The 21,470-nt window shown below is 37.3% G+C and overlaps 1 protein-coding gene across 3 annotated transcripts; it reads right to left on the reverse strand.

The window, feature by feature from the left end:
- Nucleotides 1–558: 558 nt before the first annotated feature.
- On the reverse strand, nucleotides 559–15,037 carry LOC129249547 (uncharacterized). Of its 3 annotated transcripts, none has more exons than XM_054889371.1 (9): nucleotides 14,658–15,037; nucleotides 14,364–14,600; nucleotides 13,101–14,255; nucleotides 9,768–9,923; nucleotides 2,521–5,305; nucleotides 1,704–1,848; nucleotides 1,554–1,623; nucleotides 849–1,482; nucleotides 559–721 (listed from the first exon to the last, which is right to left on the reverse strand). In XM_054889371.1, the coding sequence occupies exons 2-8, from the start codon at nucleotides 14,547–14,549 to the stop codon at nucleotides 1,447–1,449; spliced, it is 4,533 nt and encodes a 1,510-aa protein (XP_054745346.1). In that variant the 5' UTR covers nucleotides 14,550–14,600; nucleotides 14,658–15,037; the 3' UTR covers nucleotides 559–721; nucleotides 849–1,446. The 3 variants fall into 3 exon arrangements, with proteins under 3 accessions (XP_054745346.1, XP_054745345.1, XP_054745344.1); XM_054889370.1 differs by having other exon boundaries at nucleotides 561–721; nucleotides 849–1,114; nucleotides 1,417–1,482; nucleotides 14,364–15,037; XM_054889369.1 differs by having other exon boundaries at nucleotides 561–721; nucleotides 849–1,135; nucleotides 1,417–1,482; nucleotides 14,364–15,037.
- Nucleotides 15,038–21,470: the final 6,433 nt, after the last annotated feature.

Genomic DNA, 21,470 nt, shown 5'->3' on the forward strand with positions numbered 1-21,470 from the left:
AAACAAACATATTTCGTTACTAATTGAAATATACATACCTATTTTCGTGCGAAAAAATAAATATAGTTAGTTTCTAAGGCTTATGCAATTTTTCTTTTATTTACTTAAAATTCAAAACTTGTATACAAACTAGAAAACCTATGTTTTATTTCTTGGAATAAAATGTGGATAAAAAAAATTGCTTTTACAAAGGAACATTGAAATAAATTAATGTATATTCAAATGCGTTCCAAATCGCCTCGGCAATTAGTCATTTTGATTGTCTACAAAAGCCAAAAATTGTGACAGAGCAAAATGTATTAATGAAAATATACTGCACTCCATTCTGTTAAATCACCGCTGTGGAGTTACATGATGGAAAGTTTTTTAATGGTGTGGCCAATACCGTTAGCCGGCTCTCAGCGAATGGGCGACATAGCAGGAGTTATGAATCGGGTTGTTTACGAAAAAAACTAAGAATGTGTTAAAATTAACATAATGTCACTTCGTTGCCGTCTGACCAACGACAGATTTGACGAGTGTGTGCATATATCTGAAGTTATCCTGCAGGTTTCGGCTGGCAAATACTCCCGTGACGTGGCAGCCAAAGTTTCCTTCAGAATTTTCTTTTCCTCCATAGCTAAATAACCAAGGATGATAGATTTCAAGATTTACTTCATAGGTGGATCTGTAATGACATCTCCCAAAAAGAGTTTAACGAGCTCAAATGTTCCTGGATTGACTACATTTTCCAACGTTTTTCAAGCGCATAGATCCCGTGAAATTGATTAAAAGGTAAGAATCCGTGTAGGAAAGCGCTGCTATGTCAAAGCATTCTGATTAAAAAAAAAAAAATTATTTTGGCTCACCTTGTATGTGCTTTCAAGGCCATATTCTAGCTCAATTAGTCCTTTTTCCTTTGTATTGTATATTAAAAATAGTTCCTTAGATTTCGTTAAAACTGAATTATATTTTGTTATTTTTTTGCTTCAAATTATTATTTTCAAAATATCCCCAAAATACTTTCGCGGATGTGGTGGTCTTACCTACATACATGAATTATGTACTTATATATGTATATACCTGTTTTCGCAATCCTTGCTTATGAAATTAGGTTCATTCTCCAATGCTGTGGCTGGGGAATTAATAGAATTTCCTTAAGCAAAAAGAGTGGAAGCATAATCTCGTATATACAAGTACATATTTAAATACATGAACGTTCGCATATGTATGTATGAATGTGTATATGAGGGGAACCATTTGTGTGAGTTTTTCTGCCAACACACCACGAAATGCAAAATAATCAATTGGAACCAATTGAAACTGGTACGATGAACATATACAAAAAAAAAAACTAAAAATAGATATTGTGTTAGCATGAAAAGCTTGTTTGGTTTCCCACACACACAAAAATATTAAACATCGCCATTAACGTACAGCAAAATGTAAAGGAGAAATTCACAGTTTTCACCGCAACAATTCGGAGCATTTCATGATGCGCGCCTGAAAGATGATACGTATTGAGTTAAAGGGTTAATACCTATACTTGTATGTATGTTGTTATTACGACTTACCTTCAGTGTTTTCATCTGCTTGCTTTGCATTTTGCACAAAACCGGTTTCGTTTCTCGACATGTTAGAAGCCTGTAAAATGAAAATAAATTCCCCGTCATATTTTGATCATCGTAAACTGAGATCCATAAATAAAAGAAAAAAGTCCTTACTCCTCCACAGCTTCTGAATAGCTGTCTTCCATTTGCCGGTACGTCTTGCCGCGTGTTGTATATGGGCTCTTGGGTGATCTGGGTTGCATCCTCAAACTGTCCAATTTTTCTTGGGCCATTTCAACGTCGCGCTCTAACTTGCATACTATGAAAGAAAAATATAGGTAATTTTAATAAATTCTTCGGCGCAGTAGTAGTCATATTCTCTACTACATACATACGTACATGTAAAGGGCGGGACTTTTTTTATATGCAAAAAAGAGAAATACAGTGGCGTGAAAAAATGGAACGCGGTAAATTGCAACGTTTTGACTAAATATTTGTATATTTTTTTCATAATAATATAATTCCTACCACAACAAAACTATATAACTCAAAGTATAAAATTTTGAAAAAAAAAATGTTAAATATTTTCGTCAAGATTTCAAACTCTTTAGTTAAAATCTTTAGAAAATTCAAATTTTTAAAGAAATTAAAAAAAAAATTTTAAAAATTTAGAAAAAATTAAAAAAATATTTTAACAAAATTTCCAATCTTTTAGTCAGTCTGTAGAAAAATTTTAAATATGCTGTTTTATAGACCGTTTCATTTTTCTTAAAAATTCTGAAATTCTGAAAGTTTGAAGCTTTGATAAAAACTAGTTGAGTTTTTTGAAAGTTTGTGGCAAGCTTGAAACTTTAAGTTATATGGTTTTTGTTGTGGTATGAACTATATTTTTGTAAAAAAATAAAATAAAAAATATAAATTTTTGCAATACTATTATTATTGCTATTATTTTCACCGTCACTGTACATACTATACGCTACTTTATACATACCCATTTGCTTGAGCATCTCCTCCGAGCTGCTGCAGCAGAGTGCGTTTTTGCAGTGGCAGCACTTGAAACCCTCCCCATCCTTGAAACCCTGCTCGGTGAGTATCAGATCTATTAGACACCCTGGATGCAGTTTGTCTGCGGCCATGAACACTTTCCTATGCATATAAGCCAATTCGCGGAAGGACATACATTGTATGCCGTTGTGCAATAGCTTGTGACAGAGGGCGTAAAATTTGCTCTTCGGCACAAGGCTCTTGCAGAAACAAAAGCCACATTCCATCATGAATGCATTCAGGATAGCGCGCAATTCCTTTTCGAGTGCACTACCCGCGTTTATATTCGTTATCATTGTATTGGCATTGGAATCGATAAATTGTTGGAAAGCGTCATCAGCTGGTGTATCTGAGATTTTAGGTTTACGTCCTTTACCACCACTAGAACTTGGCCCACTCCGGGGTTCTCTACCGGGTGCGCCTTCACGAATAGCATCTCTTACCCTGGCCCCAACTGCAGAATCGTCACCTGAAGGACCTCCTGCTTTACCATCACCGCCGGACCGTTTAGTACCAGGAGCGGCTCTAGTGGAGCCACCGGCCCCCGGACCGATATCTTGTGCTGTGGCAGCAGGGTCTGTTCTTTGACCAGCATCACCTTTGTCATCAACATCTGGACCTTTGATTTTATCTGCACCTGGTCCACCTTTATCAACAGCTCCAGGGCCACTGCTTTGGCCTGTCCCAGGTTTATCTTTTTTAGTAGCGTCAGGCGCACCAACCTTATCAACGCCAACTTTTTTACCAGCATCAGTTTCACGTTTCGTACCAGCCTCAGGTGCGCCAACTTTGCCTGCACCAGGACCCCCTTTTTTATCAGCATCTGGCCCGGCCACCTTGCCTTCATCACCAACCGTATCTGCGACTGGTCCACCCCGTTGACCTTCATCTGGACTGCGGTCTTTAGCTGCAGTAGGCCCATCTCTTTTAGCTGCAGTAGGATCTGCACTCCTGCCTATACCAGGGTCATCCTTTTTAACTGCTCCAGGTCCACCTTTTTTATCAGCATCAGGTTTTTTACCAGTCTCAGGTACGTCGATCTTGCCTGCACCAGGATCATCTTTTTTACCAGCAGAGGGTCCACCTTTTTTACCCGCCTCAGGTACGTCGACCTTGCCTGCACCAGGCCCATCTTTTTTACCAGCATCGGGTCCACCTTTTTTACCCGCCTCAGGTACGTCGACCTTGCCTGCACCAGGACCATCTTTTTTACCAGCAGCGGGTCCACCTTTCTTACCAGCCTCAGGTACGGCGACCTTGCCTGCACCAGGACCATCTTTTTTATCAGCATCGGGCCCACCTTTTTTAGCAGCATCTGGCTCGCTAGATTTGCCTGGACCAGGGCTAACTTTTTTACCGACATCAGGTCCACCTTTTTTATTATCCTCAGATTCCCCGATTTGTCCTGCATCAGGTGCATCTTTTTTACTAGCATCGGGTCTAACTTTTTTACCTGGGTCAGATTCACCAGTTTTGGCTGCACCAGGCCCATCTTTCTTACCAGCATCTGGCCCATCTTTTTTACCAGCATCTGGTCCACCTTTCTGGTCAGCATAAGGACTACTCTCCTTGCCTGTACCAGGCGCATCTTTTTTACCAACACCAGGACCGCCGTCTTTAGTTGCACCAGGGCCATCTTCTTTACGAGCATCAGGCCCACCTTTTTTAGCAGCCTCAGGTTCGCCGAACTTGGCTGCGCCAGGTACATCTTTTTTACCAGCATCGGGTTCACCTTTTTTACCAGCTTCAGGTTCACCGATCTTGGCTGCACTAGGTCCATCTTTTTTACCAGCATCGGGTTCACCTTTTTTACCAGCTTCAGGTTCACCGATCTTGGCTGCACTAGGTCCATCTTTTTTACCAGCCTCAGGTTCGCTGATCTTGCCCGCCACAGGTTCATCTTTTTTACCAGCAACTGGACCGCCGACTTTACTTGCATCTTCTTGTGTGGTGCCAGGTCCACTCCTTTGGGCATCTTGAACGGCAGTAGGGCTGCCTTTCTGCGCATCTGCTTTTTTGGTCTCAATGACATCACTAACTTTTATTATGTCTTTTATGGCTGACTCTGGATCGATGCCACGTTTAAGAAGAGCATCCTGTAAGTTTTTGTTCTCTTCCAGACATTTCTTATTCTTAGCTTGTTCTTCGAGCAATTGCCTTCGAAGGTCGGCAATCAATTTCTCATCATCGCGCGTGGTAATCGCATTCACAGCATTCGTTAATTGAGCGTTTTTCAGTTGAATGTCGCTGATGTCCCTCACTAGTTTGATTGATTCCTGTAAGTCTCTATCCATACCGGCCGTATCCTTTGCGGTTTTACCCACATCCGAATCTAATTTGCCCACGCGCTCAGAGAACTCGTTCAGTTTATTCATGGCATGTATGTTGAGGTCATCTTTACCCTTCTTCAAATTCGTAATATGATCCTGAGCATTGTTTACATCACTTTGCAACATTTCATTTTGTTTAGTCAACTGTTTGACGATATCTTGTAAACGACGCAGCTCAGCGCAACAATCCTCGGGACTAAGACCGTCGGTAATGGCAGGTCCGCCGAATATGCCGCCACCGATTTTGTCGCCATCGCCGCCACGCTTCTTCAGTTCTTTTGTTATTTCACTCAGTGTGGCGCGCGCAAAGAAGGTTAGGTCATTCATATAATCGACGCATGTTTGAGTTTGTGTGTCGTGCAGATTTTGAATGGCATTACCCTGGAGCTCGTCGATGACATTCTGTGCGTTGGTTCGTTCAAAACAGTTAGTTAAAAGTGCGAAGGAGAAAATTAAATGGGTGCGTTTTGTATTTGGATTGCAGACACAAATTATTATTAGGTGTGGAGTTCACTCACTCTAGACCTTCTACTATGATTCAACTTTATGTTTATGTTTCTGTTTCTATAGGTTTTCCTCTCTTGTTTATTTCATACATTTTTTTACTGATTTTCTATTTAAACTACTTTACATAGTATTCCTTTCTGTTCAAATTTAGTTGTTAGTATTTGCGTTTCTGTATTTGAGACAGCCGGCCATGAATTTTCATCGAATATTGCACAGGAAGCGTACACTTTTCGAATTCGAACTCTTTTTCTGTTACGTTTCAAGCCCATCTCTACTTACTGCCGCTGTAAATACGATGATGCCGAGGATAATTAAAGCTTGGAATATAGATATGTTTTTGGTGGTGGTATGAATACGATACTATGACAGGCAAGTTGCGTGTCCGATCCAGAGCCAGCCATGAAAGAGACAACTGCCTATTTAGTTAGTAGTAAGCACTCGTATGAAACACTTTGGATCAGAGTTAAACCAGTACAAGAACTTGTAATCCAGTAGCACTTCCCTAAACATGAGTTCAACCGAGCTTTCACTGAAGTATAATCAGACTTCTGTACAAGATATTTCAAAAACCATTTCTAAATATTTTCACAGTGAATTTGTAAATGTAAAGTGAATGGGAAAAAGATCTTTATTGATTTTGGCGTTCTTTATTATGTCGGTTGTAAGGTGTTTTATGTGTTAACATTAGCGCTTCCATCCTTTATTTACTATTTGGCAGAGCTCATTCTCCTATTTGTCGTGTGCGAGCGGGGCTGCGGGTTAAAGCTAGTATCAAATAAAAACGAAAATAACGCTGCACAAAAGCCCTATCATCCCCGCCCTTTTACACGGCGCAGAATATTGGACGATGACGACAACTGATAAGAGAGCACTGGGAGCGTTAGAGAGAACAATTCTCCAAAAATCTCTGGGGCTCTTCGCATAGGCGAGAATGAGTTCCGTATCTCATGGGACAGCGAGCTGTGTGCACTATACCGAGATCGGTAATAATGAAGCGCTTTAAAATACAGCGGCTGCGCTGGCTTGGCCATGTCTCGAGGAAGAACGAAAGTGCTCCGGCACGGCAGTCCTTCGAGTGGGAACCTAATCTACATTGGCGAGCCCAAGTCAGGCGATAGCACTGAGCATTTTCTCTGTGAGAGTCTTGTCTTTGATAAAGCAAGGCTACCAATTTTGGGTTCCGATATTATGAGAATGAGTAAAATTCATTCTCTCAAACTGAAGGATATTTTCAGATTTGCCAAATAATCTAGAAAATTCTCACAAGACTAGTTATCTCTGTCTCTGTCTCTATTCTATGCTGTGTCTTTCTCTCTTGCATTTCTCTACTTTCCTCCTTGCCTATCTACCTTTTTACTTTCAAGAGCTTCGAATGGGGTTTTTTACTAAGTGTTTTAAGAGTTACCGATATCTCGGTGCTTCTTGGCTCACCTTTTTTCATAAACCAAATTTCATTTAATATTTGAATTTTCCGCATATCTTATTTCACAAGAGGAAAGTTCATCGTTTTTTTCGTTACTGCAGAAAATAATAACTAATAAAAAAATAGTAATAAAAAATAATTTATTAGAATATTTGAAATATATTTAAGCATGCATTTCAAAGGTCATTATTGTACTAAATTTGCCCTGTTGGGTATATCCTCTTGGTTTGATATGCATATTAATACAATCGAGTCAGTATAAGTATTTAAACAGTTTTTTTCAAAAAGTTAGCTCTTTAAAACTCTAAAGTTCTAAGAATTAAATTGATAAGAAAATGAGAAACTGAGTATGCAGCATTACCTGAAAAAAAGCACTGCCTTGTACTATAGGTGCGGTGTAGTCACCGGTAGTCTTCGACTAACCTATCTAAGTAGGCCCAGAAAGCGTGCTGTTTTGACTGGTTGGGTCCAGGAGGTGTGTAGATTTGATAGAGCACTTGAATAGGTGGTATGTTGGGGTCGATGCCGGATAAGTAAAAGTTTAACCTCCTACAATATTCAATACACAATTGGGCCAAAGTTACGCTGGTCTCGAGAGGCAGTTGAAGTTCTTTGTCTGCAATAAGTGGTGGTTGGAGGTCAGGGGTCGGGAACTTAGAAAGGTGTTAAGCAGCTGTAATTGTGCATTCTTGTTACACGGTGTTATACCAACATAGGCATACCGAAACCAAAACTCGTAAGTACTTTAAGTGAAAGGATAATCCTACTTTAAATGTTCAAGGCGCTTGAGCTAATCAAGCCAATCAATGCCCTGACGAGTCTACCTTCCATTTGAGTTTGGTGAATATTCTTCGTTTTAATGAATGTATGTATCTGTCTATATATTTTTACATTCCGATACCATTTTAAAAACAGTCTGAAAATTGCAATACTCTAATGGAGCCATAAAAACACCAGCCTTCATCTAAAATAGTAAAATATACTAAGCTGTGGCTTTGCAAAAAATTTCCATTTTTTAAATATACATACATATTTTTTCAACAATCGATTTATTCAACTTCACAAATTTCTTAAATATTGAACAACAAAAACACAGTGCAAATACAGGTTGATTTGTAAAAAACAATTAATTCAAAATAATAAAATGTGTCCTTTAATGCAGTAGTAGATATGGGCGTTGAAAAAGTAAAAAAAATATACACATATATACATACAAATTTATGCATATATGTACATATATAATATATATGACTAAGCGAGACCGAGACATTGCAGTCAGTTATCCGACAAACAATTTTCATTATCATGGCCAGCATCTGGGTTTCGATTGCACATACAATAGCCCATATTTCTAAACTTTCGAGCCTTGTACTGGGTATGAAATCGAAAAGAAACGAAAATAAATTCTAATACTCACTCACAGTCCTAATATATGAACGTACAGTATTGTGCAAGCCATTTGCAATTATGTTGTGCTTTTAATAAAACTAAATTTTATTTTCGCACTGAGTTCTTATTTAATATTTTTAGAATATCACGCAAGTTTTAAGCTTGGCAAGAATAACAAAAAAAGTTTTTTCTGCTTCCTGTGCATTGATTAATATCACTATAATACCAAAAACTCAGTAAGTGTAATTTTGTAGCTGTAGAGAACCATAATTTATAATGTTGTTTTAACTAAAACTTTTAAATGCGCACACTTTTTACGAAAATAATTTTCTGGAAATACCTAAATACAGCTACCAAAGCCATATAAAAATATTACCAAAAAGTAAGTATGTAAAATATATTTTCTGGAGGTCGCTAATACGAAGGTTGCCTTTTATATTTTGTGCCTTTGCAATACTACGTATGATGAGTTATAATTCGATATTTTTACCGAAAAGTTTGGTATTTTTCAGCATAAACTTACATATAACGTTTTAACTTACGAGGTTTATTTCTTCTTTTTCAGTGAGTTGAAAAATTCATCTCGACCAAAGATGGAATTACTTTACTCGTAAAAATTTTCGTGCGACGATTTATTACGATTTTCGACGTGGATTATCGAGAGAGGAGCGCATTTATAAACTTACAGTACTTCGACTTTTGGCGTTGAAGCATTACACTTAGCTGCTATGAAACACTGGGTGTCGATCCTTGCAGGCTGAATTTTGTGAAGGCCCTTCAAAAACGGTTGTTATGCCAGAAATAATCAAAGCAAGATCATAATCATGAGATAGAGGCATGCTTGGGCATAATTTTGATTAGCATACATTTATTAATGTACAGGTAAGAACATTTGTTCGTCAAGAAGTTTTGCTCTTGTTGAATACCGCATAATTTGACAATTGTCCAAAAAAAAAAAGACTCGCCCCGATTTGAGTAAAGAAATGTTTAAGAAATTCAGTCACTGCGGTTTAAAGTACGTCTATGACTTCGTAATAGATGACGAATCTTGCATCTATGCATATGAGCGGGAAAGAAAAGAGCAATCGGCAGTACGAGTGATTCAAGATGAGCTTATCCCAAGAAAAGTAGTTCGTAACTTCATCAGACATAAAAAATGATCTTTAAACCATTCAATAAGTTTGACGGCTGTCTGTCGACGCAACCCCAAAACAAATTCGAGAGCAAGCAGGACTTAAAAGCGCCCGATTATTTTCGAAACATGGCCAAAAAAGGCTAAAGACTACATTTGCACTGCTGAATTGTTTGTAAAGTTTCCAATCTCAAATTCTATTTTGTATAGAATTTCGTCTGTTACGAAATAGAAAACAGTTTTATTAAGTATTTATTATACAAGGTGGACCAAAATTTTAATAAAACTGCATTAAATTGTAAGAAAAGCTTGGAAAGTAGCAGCTTAATTCCGTGTTGCAAATGTTTTGCACCGCACTGTACGTATTATAATAATGAACCTCAAGAGTACAAAAAGTAGAATCACCAACTTACCATTAACTGCTTATACTGACAGTCATAATCGTTCAGAGCCCAATCTCGTTGCATCAGCTCGTTGCGCAAACAGCCGATTTCCATTTGCAGGCATTCGGCTTTTTGTGCTTTACATCTGGCGTGCTGTAGTTCTTTCTTCATATCCTCCAGATGACACTGTGTGATTAAATAGGTAAATAAGGAATATTAATATTTGATATGAATAATATTTGATATAAATAAAAAGTATGTTCTCTCGAGGCGGCCGCCGTAGCCGAATGGGTTGGTGCGTGATTACCATTCGGAATTCACAGAGAGGTCGTTGGTTCGAATCTCGGTGAAACACCAAACTCAAGAAAAACAAATTTCTAATAGCGGTCGCCCCTCGGCAGGCAATGGCAAACCTCCGAGTGTATTTCTGCCATGAAAAAGCTCCTCATAAAAATATCTGCCGTTCGGAGTCGGCTTGAAACTGTAGGTCCCTCCATTTGTGGAGCAACATCAAAGACGCACACCACAAATAGGAGGAGGAGCTCGGTCAAACACCTAACAGAAGTGTACGCGCCAATTATTTATTTTTTATTTTTTTTTATGTTCACTCGAGTCCTTAGTCTTTAGTGCTCCATAAAATCCTTTTGTCTTTGCTTTTACTTTTATAAAGTTGAATGACTACTAATGACTTGGGAGCTAATGGGTGTAGGGCTGGCTGACATTTCTGTCTATATATACTTATATATGCTCCTCCTATTTGTGGTTTGCGTCTTGACGTTGTTCCACAAATGGAGGGACCTACAGTATGACGCCGTCCCCGAACGGCAGACGGTTTTTTTATTGGTAGACATGGAGGTTTGCCATTGTCGATCGCTATTGGAAAAAACAGTTTCTATCAATTGGTGTTTCCTGCCCAGGGTTTTTAGTCTGTGATCCGAATGGTAGTCACACACCAATCCATTCGCCTACGGCGGCCGAGATTTCTGACGGAGCAAAGCAAAACAGGGGCTGCGGACCCTTTCTAAGTCGGATCTGGTCTTGTTCATAAGAAAAATAAAAATCACTGAGTTTTCTATACTAAAGTTGGATGGGAGAGTTTAGAATCACTGTTCTGAGGTAAAATACACAGCGCTTGTTCTTGATTACAAATTATATTGGAGGGAGATGGTCTGCTGAACCTACAGACTAAATCATAACCTTAACATTTAGAACTCTAGTCGAGTTGAAAGCACGAAGAAACTAATTAGAAAAGAACAAATACTCGCACCCGTCAGTATATCAAGTATTTAGGTATGGCGAAAACAAAGCCTCAGGCTTACTGCTAGTGCGCTCAAAATATGTCGCATAATGTTTGACTTTCCTTTTAGTCTCATATAAATACAGGGTGGCTGATGAAAGCCGCTACCAAAAAAAAATTGAATAACTTTTTTTCTTTTTAAGTTATCTGTTCCATTTTTGTTTTAATTTGCAGATTGATCTTTAAAATTTATTAAAATGGATAACTGGGACACGCAAACAAGAATTTGGATAGTCCGCCGCTATCACGCACTGGAGTCCGTAGTTTTGGTACAGAGAGAGTACAGGCGGATGTTTGGCGGCGATCCCCCGAGCAGATGGACCATAATGAGACTGGTGAATAATTTTGCTGAGCAAGGAACAGTCGCAAGAAGGCCTTATCATCGAAACCCACCAGTTCGGACGGAGGAAACGATCGCTGCTGTAGCTGCAGCTATACAAAGCAATCCAAGGGTTTCAACAAGAAGCTTATCTGCTCAACTTGGTGTCAGCCGACAGTCTTTGCAAATAATAATGCACAAAGATTTAGACTTATTTCCCTAAAAAATTCAAATGGTTAACAAACTGAATGCAGCAGACTTGCCGATTCGCTTGGAATTTTGCCAGAAGATCCTGCAAATGGTGGAAGAAGACCAAAACATGTTAAACTGCCTTTTCATGTCTGATGAGGCCCATTTCGATTTAAACGGCAATGTGAACAAACAAAATTGTCGCATATGGAGTACTTTTAACCCACAGATACTCCACGAGACGGAATTGCATCCTCTTCGCGTGACAGTGTGGTGTGCGGTTTCTTCACGCTGTATTGTCGGGCCTTATTTTTTTGAAGAAAATGGTCACTACGCCGAAAGAGAATTCCTTTCAACTCTGTTTGGTTTCAACAAGATGGGGCAACGTCTCACATAGCCCAGACTGTTATGACAGAGTTGCGACGAAAATTTCCCAATAAACTGATTTCAAGAAACTCCGAATTTCGTTGGCCCCCCAGGTCGCCTGACCTTACTGCACCTGACTTTTTCTTGTGGGGTTTATGTAAACAAGAAGTTTATAAAACAAAGCCAACAAATTTGGATGAACTAAAACAATCCATTCGGGCAACAATTGCGGCTATTCCTGTCGCAACTCTCAAAGCAGCAATGAACAACTTTTTACTAAGATGCCGCACTTGTGTCAACGAGCATGGGGGGCATTTAAATTCAATTATTTTTAAAACTAGTTAAGCTACATTTAATAAAATTTAATGACCTTCAACTTGAAAAAAAAAAAAATAAATGAATTCCATACACTAAAAAAAAGTTATTTGAGTTTCTTAATGTAGCAAAATTCATCAGCCACCCTGTACTTCGCTTTCAAACTAAAGTAGGTACCATTAGTAGGGACATTGCACGAACGTGCACAGCTGATAAGATGACTACGCAGGGCAGCCTGGAAGAGCTTCTTCTGAGAAAATAATTTGTGCCCGTCTCAAGTGGGCGACGCTTAGACGGGATGCCTTCATTTTGGTTCAAAAAACACTGGACGACAAACAGGTTATATAGATTTGCATAAATTTTCTGGTCGGAGATGGACCAATAAGAAGTTTTAAGGCTAACAAAGAGCAGCTCTTCATCTTCGAAGGGGTTTTTAACGGGCATTGTCTCATCAGAATTTTTGCCGTGAGATTCACTATAATTTCAATTCTCTACTGTGGTAAGTGCAATCAACTCAGCAGTTTCTACTAAACAGCCCTGCTCTCTTACGATGCTAAGAGTCAGACATCTGATTTATAACTTTTTGTACATTTATGTGCCTGAGGAATTATTGGGGAATTTTTTTCCATAGACACACAACAAATTTCCATTTTTAACTCGCAAAGTTTTTTGCTTTCCCTTTCTCGTATTTCCCTCATTTTTTCTACTTCCGCACGGCATTTGTGCTAGTTTTTTAACAAATCTTAGGGCGGAATAGCTCCCGTTGGTGATTTTAATCTTCTAAAACTACTAAAAATCACTAGTGGGATTGGGTTTGATTTGTTGCTTCATTTAGCAGCAGCCTCTTAAGGCTCTCGGTAATTTCAAAAACACTCACCTTTAACACTTCTTCGTCGAACTTTAGTTTGTCGATTTGATTTTCATAGTACTCCTGCATTTGCTTCATCTCATACTCCATTTTGACAATGTGCTTGGATTGACTATCCAAGTCATTCGATAAACTATCGGACATTTTGTCGGCTTCCTTGGCTATCTTTTGCAACTCGTTTACCTTCGCTTCGAGATCTTTGAAGGTCTTACATTTATCACGCAAAGCATTACGCTCCTTAATAATCGCCTTGAGCGTTCCAATATCTTGATCGGACATTTTATTCCGATTGCTATCCACGCGTTCCTTCAGTTTCTCATCCTCGAATTTACGCAACAACAGCACCTCTTGACGCAGCTTGTTCACTTCGTTCCGGAGAAACGCTATATCGCTACTCTTTTCTGGCTCTATTTTGACTGTTTCGTAGGATGCACGTAGCGATAGCTTCTCCATTAGCCGCTTGAGGTAGGCATTCTCGGCTTGTAAAACTTCATAAGCCCTACTCATATTCTCGAATTTATTGTAGATCTGCAAGAGTTCATTCTCCTCGCCCTTGCTGATTTTGCTGCTCGAAGTAAGTTTCTGTATTTTGTTGTAGAAATCCTTCGAATGATTGCTATCGAATTTATCGTTCATAATGGCTTTGATCTTCTCGTTCTCCATGTTGGCTACTTTCAATCTTTCATTCGATACATCCAACTGTTTTTCGAGATTTTTCTTGTGCAACAGCAGCTCCTCTAAACGACCCATATGTTCGGTGGCGCATGCAAGTACACTGTCAGCAGCAACCATTTCCCCTTGACCTCGTTTGCCGCTCCCACTACCACTAGCAGAACCAGCGCCTCCTGGACCACCTCCTGGACCACCTCCGGGACCGCCGCCCCCACGACCTCCTTTTCCGGGGGCACCACCGCCACGACTACTAGTTCCGGCATCCATGTCATCACCCTTACCATATCCACCGACATGGCCGCCTTCATCGCCAGCACGTTTGCCACCGTTTCTGCTGCTATCGCCACTTCGACCCTTACCTCCGCGATCAACCGCTCCTCGGTCACCGCCTCCGCGCCCCAAGCCTCTCGCGCGTCCTCCTGTGCGCTCTGATTCATCCCCTGCATTATCATCATCGTACTCTCCACCGTCGCCATAACCGATGCCCCCAACCTGAATTTAAAAAAGGTAAAATGGATGTGAATTGTGGATTTCGAGTTTGATAGGCTATTGGGGAACTCGGAATCTTGCGTGCACAGCTTAGATTTCGTTTATACCTACCGGTGACTGACAGGTGACTAAATCCGAAAGGAATCTCGATTGTAAGGACTCATCCATTGCCCATGAGCGATCATCGATAGTCGACTGATAGGTCTTCAACTTGACACAAGCTTTGCGGCACTCATATTCGACCGATTCGTTCATAAAGGGCACATGAAAAAATTCCTTTTGTGTCGAAAATGCCATTTTGATTGAGTGCGAAGTCTGCCGTAGAGAATTTCTGCCTGATTGGTAGCGCTAATGGAATAGGTGGTCAATTGATTTGTGCGCGGCAAACTAATTACTTGTTATTACTTTTGGTGTTGTTGAAACTTTCTTCAGGAATTCTGCTCTTCTCAAAAATTAGTTTTTGTTATTTTTTGTTTGTTTTTCTTATAAAAACTCGCTTTAGTCCTGTTTATTCTTGCTGCTTTTGTGAATTAGTATTAATTATTATTCCGGCACTGCAAGCTTTTACACACAAAACTTAAAGCGGTTGATATTTATTATGTCGTTGTTGTTCGTTCTATTATCTAATGATGGTACAAAGATATAAATTAATTGTTGAAAAACTTGAAATTTTTGAGGTGCAATAAGTTTTTTCGAACGAAATTCTAATTTCAAAAGTGCTTTCGCCCGAGTTTCCTATATTTTCCAAGAAATGTTTTCACTAATTGATTTGACCCGAACTACTAAGTTTTTCATTTCGGTTTCATAGTAAATAAGTACAGTAGGCTTGCACAGTGATCACAACTGGCACTAGAAATATTTGCTGTAATATCGTATTTCTCTCTTCGACTTCGGGTGCACAATGAAATGAATCTGGAATAGATATTCGTTGAAGAGTAACTACCGGGTAGGTAACTGAAAGAATACCACATTTAGCTAAAAGAAAATTATAAATAAATACAAAATTGAGTTCTGTTGAGTTGACGAAGATGGCAAATCGGGAAGACCTATAAAGTCAAAATCAAATTTTTATGTGAGGTTAGATTAGTGTACAGGGCTAGTTTATAGGGGCGGCAACCCTCGGTCGGGAAAAACCCGAGTCATTCCGGTAACTTAGAATCGACTGTCACGGGAATTTTTAGGTCGCAATGATCAGCCGTGGATGACAACGACAATTACATTTTTGGATGGACATTTAGCGTAGCTGAGTGAATTGTTCTACCAAAAGAAAATATTATTATATTTTTCTACCTTTTCTCGATTATAGATTACTATAGATTGTACTCGGTAATTTTCGTCTAAAGGGAGCTCTGAAGCATTTTTGGTTGCACGCCCCGTGAAGATGTACAATAATGGGGTTGGTAAACTGGTTTGCCGTGGCCTGCCGCCGCAGTCGCTTAGTTCGAATGCAGAAAAAATTGCTAGTGGCAAAAAGGCTACTTCAGGCGTTTCCACATCCAATTCATCTAGACTCTTTGAGTAGTAAAAGATGACATAACATTGGTCAATTAATTTTTTCTATGAGACGAAGTTTTTTCGATATAAACGGCAAATTAAATAGGTAAAATTATCGAATATGGAGTGCCTGAAGCTGAAAAATTCTCCATAAGAAGGAATTGTGGTCAGGTCAAGTGGCAGCCTCAGCCAGGAAGGCTCACTTCTCTTCTGAAGAGAAGCTACATTGCATTCTTTTTAATTTTTTCGCGTCTAAAAAACTCTATATTTTATATATTTTTTTATTACTTGGTGCGCTCCAGAGGGTGTAAGATATGCCGGTTATACATACTTTAGTCAGAAGTTAGAGAAAAGTGTTTCAGCGGGCAAAAATCCTCTAACTAAGAGTATTTTCTTGAAAGTAATTGAGACTCTCTCTCAGTATGAAATACAGGATTTAGTATGCAGTTTTCCTTCTATACCTTTTCAACTTCAAATTGGGACTAAACACATTCAAATTGGGACTAAACAATTTCAACTTTAGTAATAAGAATTTTAAGTTGGAATTTAGCATTTTAAGTAGAAATTAAGCATTTTTAAATTGATGCAAATTTGAAGTTATTTATTGTAACATACTAAACATTATAAATCATCATAACAAATAACACAACTAATAATTGAAAAGGTATACATATATAATAACACAACAAATTAAATTGATTAGTACAAATAATTATTACATATGATTAAAAAGACATGTCATTCATATTTAACGCATCTGGTATAAATCTTTGGACATGGGCGACATATTTGGCACAAGTAGTTACATTTAATTTGGCGATGTTCGGTTGTATTACATTTTCTAGCCGTTGCAGGCGATACTCAGTTTGAGTCATATCTACTCTATTTTCGCCAGCCAAAATTTGTGGCAGTTCAATTGCCAGCTCACGTTTTACACCAGCTTTCAGGGTTGACCAGGCAAGCTCAATTGGGTTGAGCATTGGGCTGTATGGACTTAATCTCAGCAGGCGGTGATCAAGAAATTCGTTTTCTGCAAAGACATCCTCAATGGAAGTATGGCAAGGTGCATTATCTATTACCAATATTACTGGTGATTGGTAAATATTTCGAGCATTACGAAGACAGCGACGAACAAACTCATTAGCTTCTGCTTTTTTAAATGCACCTCTTCTTACTTCATGATGAATTAAACCCAGATTTCCTATACATACAATTAGGTGAATATTAGCTCCACGACTTCCAGCTGAAATAAACGTACAACGGCTTCCTTTTTTGGACCGGCCTCGTTTTCTGGATATAAATAAGTTAAAATTGGTTTCATCCATATAAATAATAGGTTTATTCTCCGATTGATATTCTAAAAGTTTCTGAACATACACACATCTTTTTCTTTTATTTTCTTCATTATTTGCTCTTTCAGGTTCGTTTCGAATCTCTTTCAATGTATAGATTAAATTATCTAAATGTTTGCGGAAACATTCTGTAGAGGCATTAACGTGATGATGGTGCTGGAATTTTTCTTTAAGTTGTTTTAGTGTTATTTTTGGATTTTCTTGAATATATTGTTCCATTAAAAAATGATGTTCATTTGTTATTTTATTTTTCCTTTTTCCTCCACGTTGTTTTTCACTTTGTGGGTTTTCCTTAACCCACCTATATGCAGTAGACTTTTTTACTCCTAATGTATTTGATAGTGCTCTCCAATGTTGTACATTGCTTGAATTTGTTTTTTAATATTATCAGCTTCAATTTTTTTAATGTCATATTAATTAATAAAATATGAATAAAATAAGAAAAACAAAATTCAATAAAAATATTGGTTTTATGCACAGCATTCTTTATTTATTTAATTACAATCCTTATGACTAAAGTTTAAAAGACATTCAATTTGAATGTGTTTATTCCCAATTTGAAATTGTTTAGTCCCAATTTGAAGTTGTTTAGTCCCAATTTGAAGTTGTTTAGTCCCAATTTGAATGTGTTTAGTCCCAATTTGAAGTTGAAAAGGTATAGATATTTTCTTTAAAGCTTTCAAGTGTGATCAGTGTTTCATTTATAAACAAAAAGCAAGTGCTGAAGACAAGAAGATAAATGAAAACAAGATAAATGAAAATATTTTTATAGAAAAATAAAAGCCAACAACGAAGCACGTGAAATTTTGAGAAGAAAGCAAATAAATTATCTCCTTCTTGAGTGCGAGAGATAGAATCATTCATTTTGTAAATATTGTTACTTTTAAAGTGAATAAATAAATAAATTAAATTAACTGAAATAGATGTGCAATTTTTCATTGTATTTATTGCATTATTTTTTATTTCTTAAGTCAAATAAACGTAATGGAGAATTCGTTGGAAACAAAACAACATTTAAATCACTAAATCACGCTGTATAGAGCTTCCTAAGAACGCTATCTGATAAATCATCTATCCGAGCTCAATCCGGATTCTTAACTTTATTCTTATCTTTATTCTTATCCTTATCCTTAGCCTTATCCTTATTCGTAGCTTTTCCTTTCATAACCATAGCATTGGACCTTAATCTAATTTGAATTCTTAAACTGGCATTGCGAACAACTTAACAGCTTATCAGCTATACAATGCTGTTTAACCACAGTTAAGCCAATGCTGGTCTTTTAAGACACCCTTGTCAGGTGCACTAAAAGGCGTTGAGGAATGCAACACTTGCGGCAGCACTAGCCATGCTATGCCATCATTAGCCACTTCGAAATGTCTGTAAAACAAAAGAGTGCTGTGATGAACACTTCTTTAGAAAATAAATACTTAAAAATTTAAGTACTATCATCTACATATTTCAAGACCACTTCAAAAATACATAAGAACTTCATCCTTAAACGTTCTTTAAACTTCTATAGATTTTCTTAGTTGTTGGTCGAAGTGTTTATAAGCTTATATATGTACATACATACATACATACATATTCCTACGTATTTCCTAGACAAGTAAAAGAAAGTCACTAAAGGAGCGAAAGAAAGAGCAGAAGGCGCCACATGCAAAGTACCTAATGCCAAGTACTGCACTAGACCATGCAATGAATGCATAGCATGAAGAGGCGTGGCGCATTTATTATGAATTGCTGTTGTTTAAGTTTTTAGTTTATAGAGCAGCAGATGTCTGCGCGCCTTTTTGCTTCTCCTTAGTTTTTGCTTTAATAACTTTCATGCCATACCGTTTTTCGTGCGCATTGACTTTGCTGCTGCTACACAACTTGGACGACTGCCCACTATTTTATGCTCGTACTTCATAACCGTAGCATCGCTGTAACCTCTTTGCCACTGTGCTAAGTGCCACAGTGTTGATAGTGTTGTTGCTGCTGCATTTACTTTCCATTTGGCTACCAATTCTGCTAGTGCTACTGTTGATGTAGCTGTTGCTCAGCTGTTGATGTGCACACTCACTGAAATAAAAAAAAGCGACAAACTCTGAAACTCTAGTATATCCTATCCTCAGAGCTTCAATGCGAGCATAGCAAGTTGCCAGCTCCAATTCTACACAGTACTCGTAGAAGTACTGTAGTCTGTGTAGTTGTGAGTGTTTTGAAGTGCTAACATCACTTCCGGTCTGCAGTTGATTTGCATTTAGTGTTGTTGCCGGAATAACTACTCTAACTTGTCGACGTGTTTCCTTTCGTCCTTCCTTCTATTTTCTTTTGTTTCCCGACTGCTTGTTTGTTTTTGTTTTTTGAGTTTTTGACTGTCATTTGAGAAGCGTAAATTTCACGCTTGATGTTTTGCCACTTTGCGGCTCATTTATAATTCAACATTGCTTCATTTTGTGCTGCACTCATAATGTTCTGCATCCCTTAAGAACCTAAGTATAGATGAATGCACTTTGTGTGTGTGCTATAAATTGCGTGGCGTATGTTTGCTTTCGCATTATGAATTTGTGATTCGTGTGTTAACAAGTATGCGTTTTTTATTAATAAAGTGACGACTGTTATTAAAATTTTAAATTTGGAGTACTTAGCGTATTTTCTTTGAGATATACTGTTATAGGTTATGCACGTACGGATCAAAGTATTTAAGGGGGGACCCTCATTTATCGGGTCAAAAAAATCGATTTTTTGGAAATAATTTTAATCTATTCTACAACTATTTAAGAATATACTTTCAAAATTTCAAGTCGATATCTGTATTTTTGAAGGAGTGACAAAATTTTTAACAGGACGCGACGGGTGGCCTGATCGCCTGTATCCAAAACTTTAAACGCGTTTTTCTCGAAACATCATTTTTCGATTTTGTGTACACAATTGAGAACGCTGTATTGAACCAATCAGGCTTTACAATAGCTCATTTTAAAGATAATTAAATTGTTTTCAATGTGACATTAAGTGTTTTTAAAAAAAAAAAGATTTTCATATTTTTTTGTAATTTTAAAGTCAATTTTTATGCATGAAAAATCACTTTTAACATAAAACTGGGTAAAAAATATCAATTTTGACATTTTTTTTTTAAATCAAAATGTCACATCGAAGGTATTATCCTAAAGTTTTAAAAAAAATTTGGTTTTTTTATTTCAGAAAAAAATTCAGAGCGCTAGAATGTACACAGATAGAATGAGGTGCCATGGACGAGGTGTATATTTCCATACTTAAAATGTTTTTTTTCTTCTCCGAAAATTTTTGTAGACAGTCAAGACATTTATTAAAGTTCTTTATGAATTACAAAACGTTTGAAGTTATTTTACCTGAGAAAAAAATTCCCAAAAATGATGCATTTTTCGACCGTCTAAATGAGGGTCCCCCCTTAAGTGAACTGAAAGTGTTGTGCATAGCCCTTGAATACTCTTGAGCTTTGATGTTATTTGCCAAGTTCAAAGTAAAAAATCAATTACACTTTTTTTCGTTGCCGCCATTTTGTCTCGTGTTGCCAAAACAAAAAAAAAATAATAATAATAATAAACGTTATATTGCTTTCTTTCATTTCAGAGGCTCATATTTGCAGACTCTCTTTTACTGAATTTTTTGTCTCAAGTACAAATTTGTGAAGTCGCAATAATTTCTCTTGAACAAGTTGAGCCAATTCGGCGGTTAGAAATTGCTATAAGCGACAAAAAATAAATTTCAGTACAGATATTTACTTCATTCACTTTGCTGTATTACTCTAATACCTTTGGCAGTTTTGATTATTTTTACAATAATAGCAAGGATTTTTTGTTGTTGTTATTTTTGTTATAAATAATTATTATTATTAAAATTCGTTAAATAATTATATATATTTATAAATATTAAGCCCAAATCAAAGTTGAAAAATTTCAGGAAAATTGTAGAAAATTCATACTTTTCTTCCCTATAAACGAATGCATGAAATAAAAAAAAGGAAAAAATGCGGAAGACTTTTATAGGTAAAAGCTATCCAAATTTGGATTTCACATCAGCATTTTTTACTGAAATTGATTGGGCTTTAAAACTATATACTTAAAAATTTTCTAAAAAAATGATACATTTTCATAAAAGTAGTACTAAGATCAACTTAAGATTTAATCGGCAAATAAATATATTGATGTCCGGCGTTGTTTTGGTATAGACTTGCATAATATTTCTTAAATTTCTTCTTCTTATGTGCAATAGACTGTATGGAAAAAAGAGATTGCTAATATCCTTTCTTGTATTTAAGACTTATGTTAAGAGAATCTCTTTAAAAATGGCCGAAAGACACTTTTTGGTTATATTTGAGGTTATGCAACAAGATAAGGTACTTTGTTTTCA

The sequence above is a fragment of the Anastrepha obliqua genome, chromosome 1, assembly GCF_027943255.1.
Source record: "Anastrepha obliqua isolate idAnaObli1 chromosome 1, idAnaObli1_1.0, whole genome shotgun sequence".
Lineage (NCBI taxonomy): Eukaryota > Metazoa > Arthropoda > Insecta > Diptera > Tephritidae > Anastrepha > Anastrepha obliqua.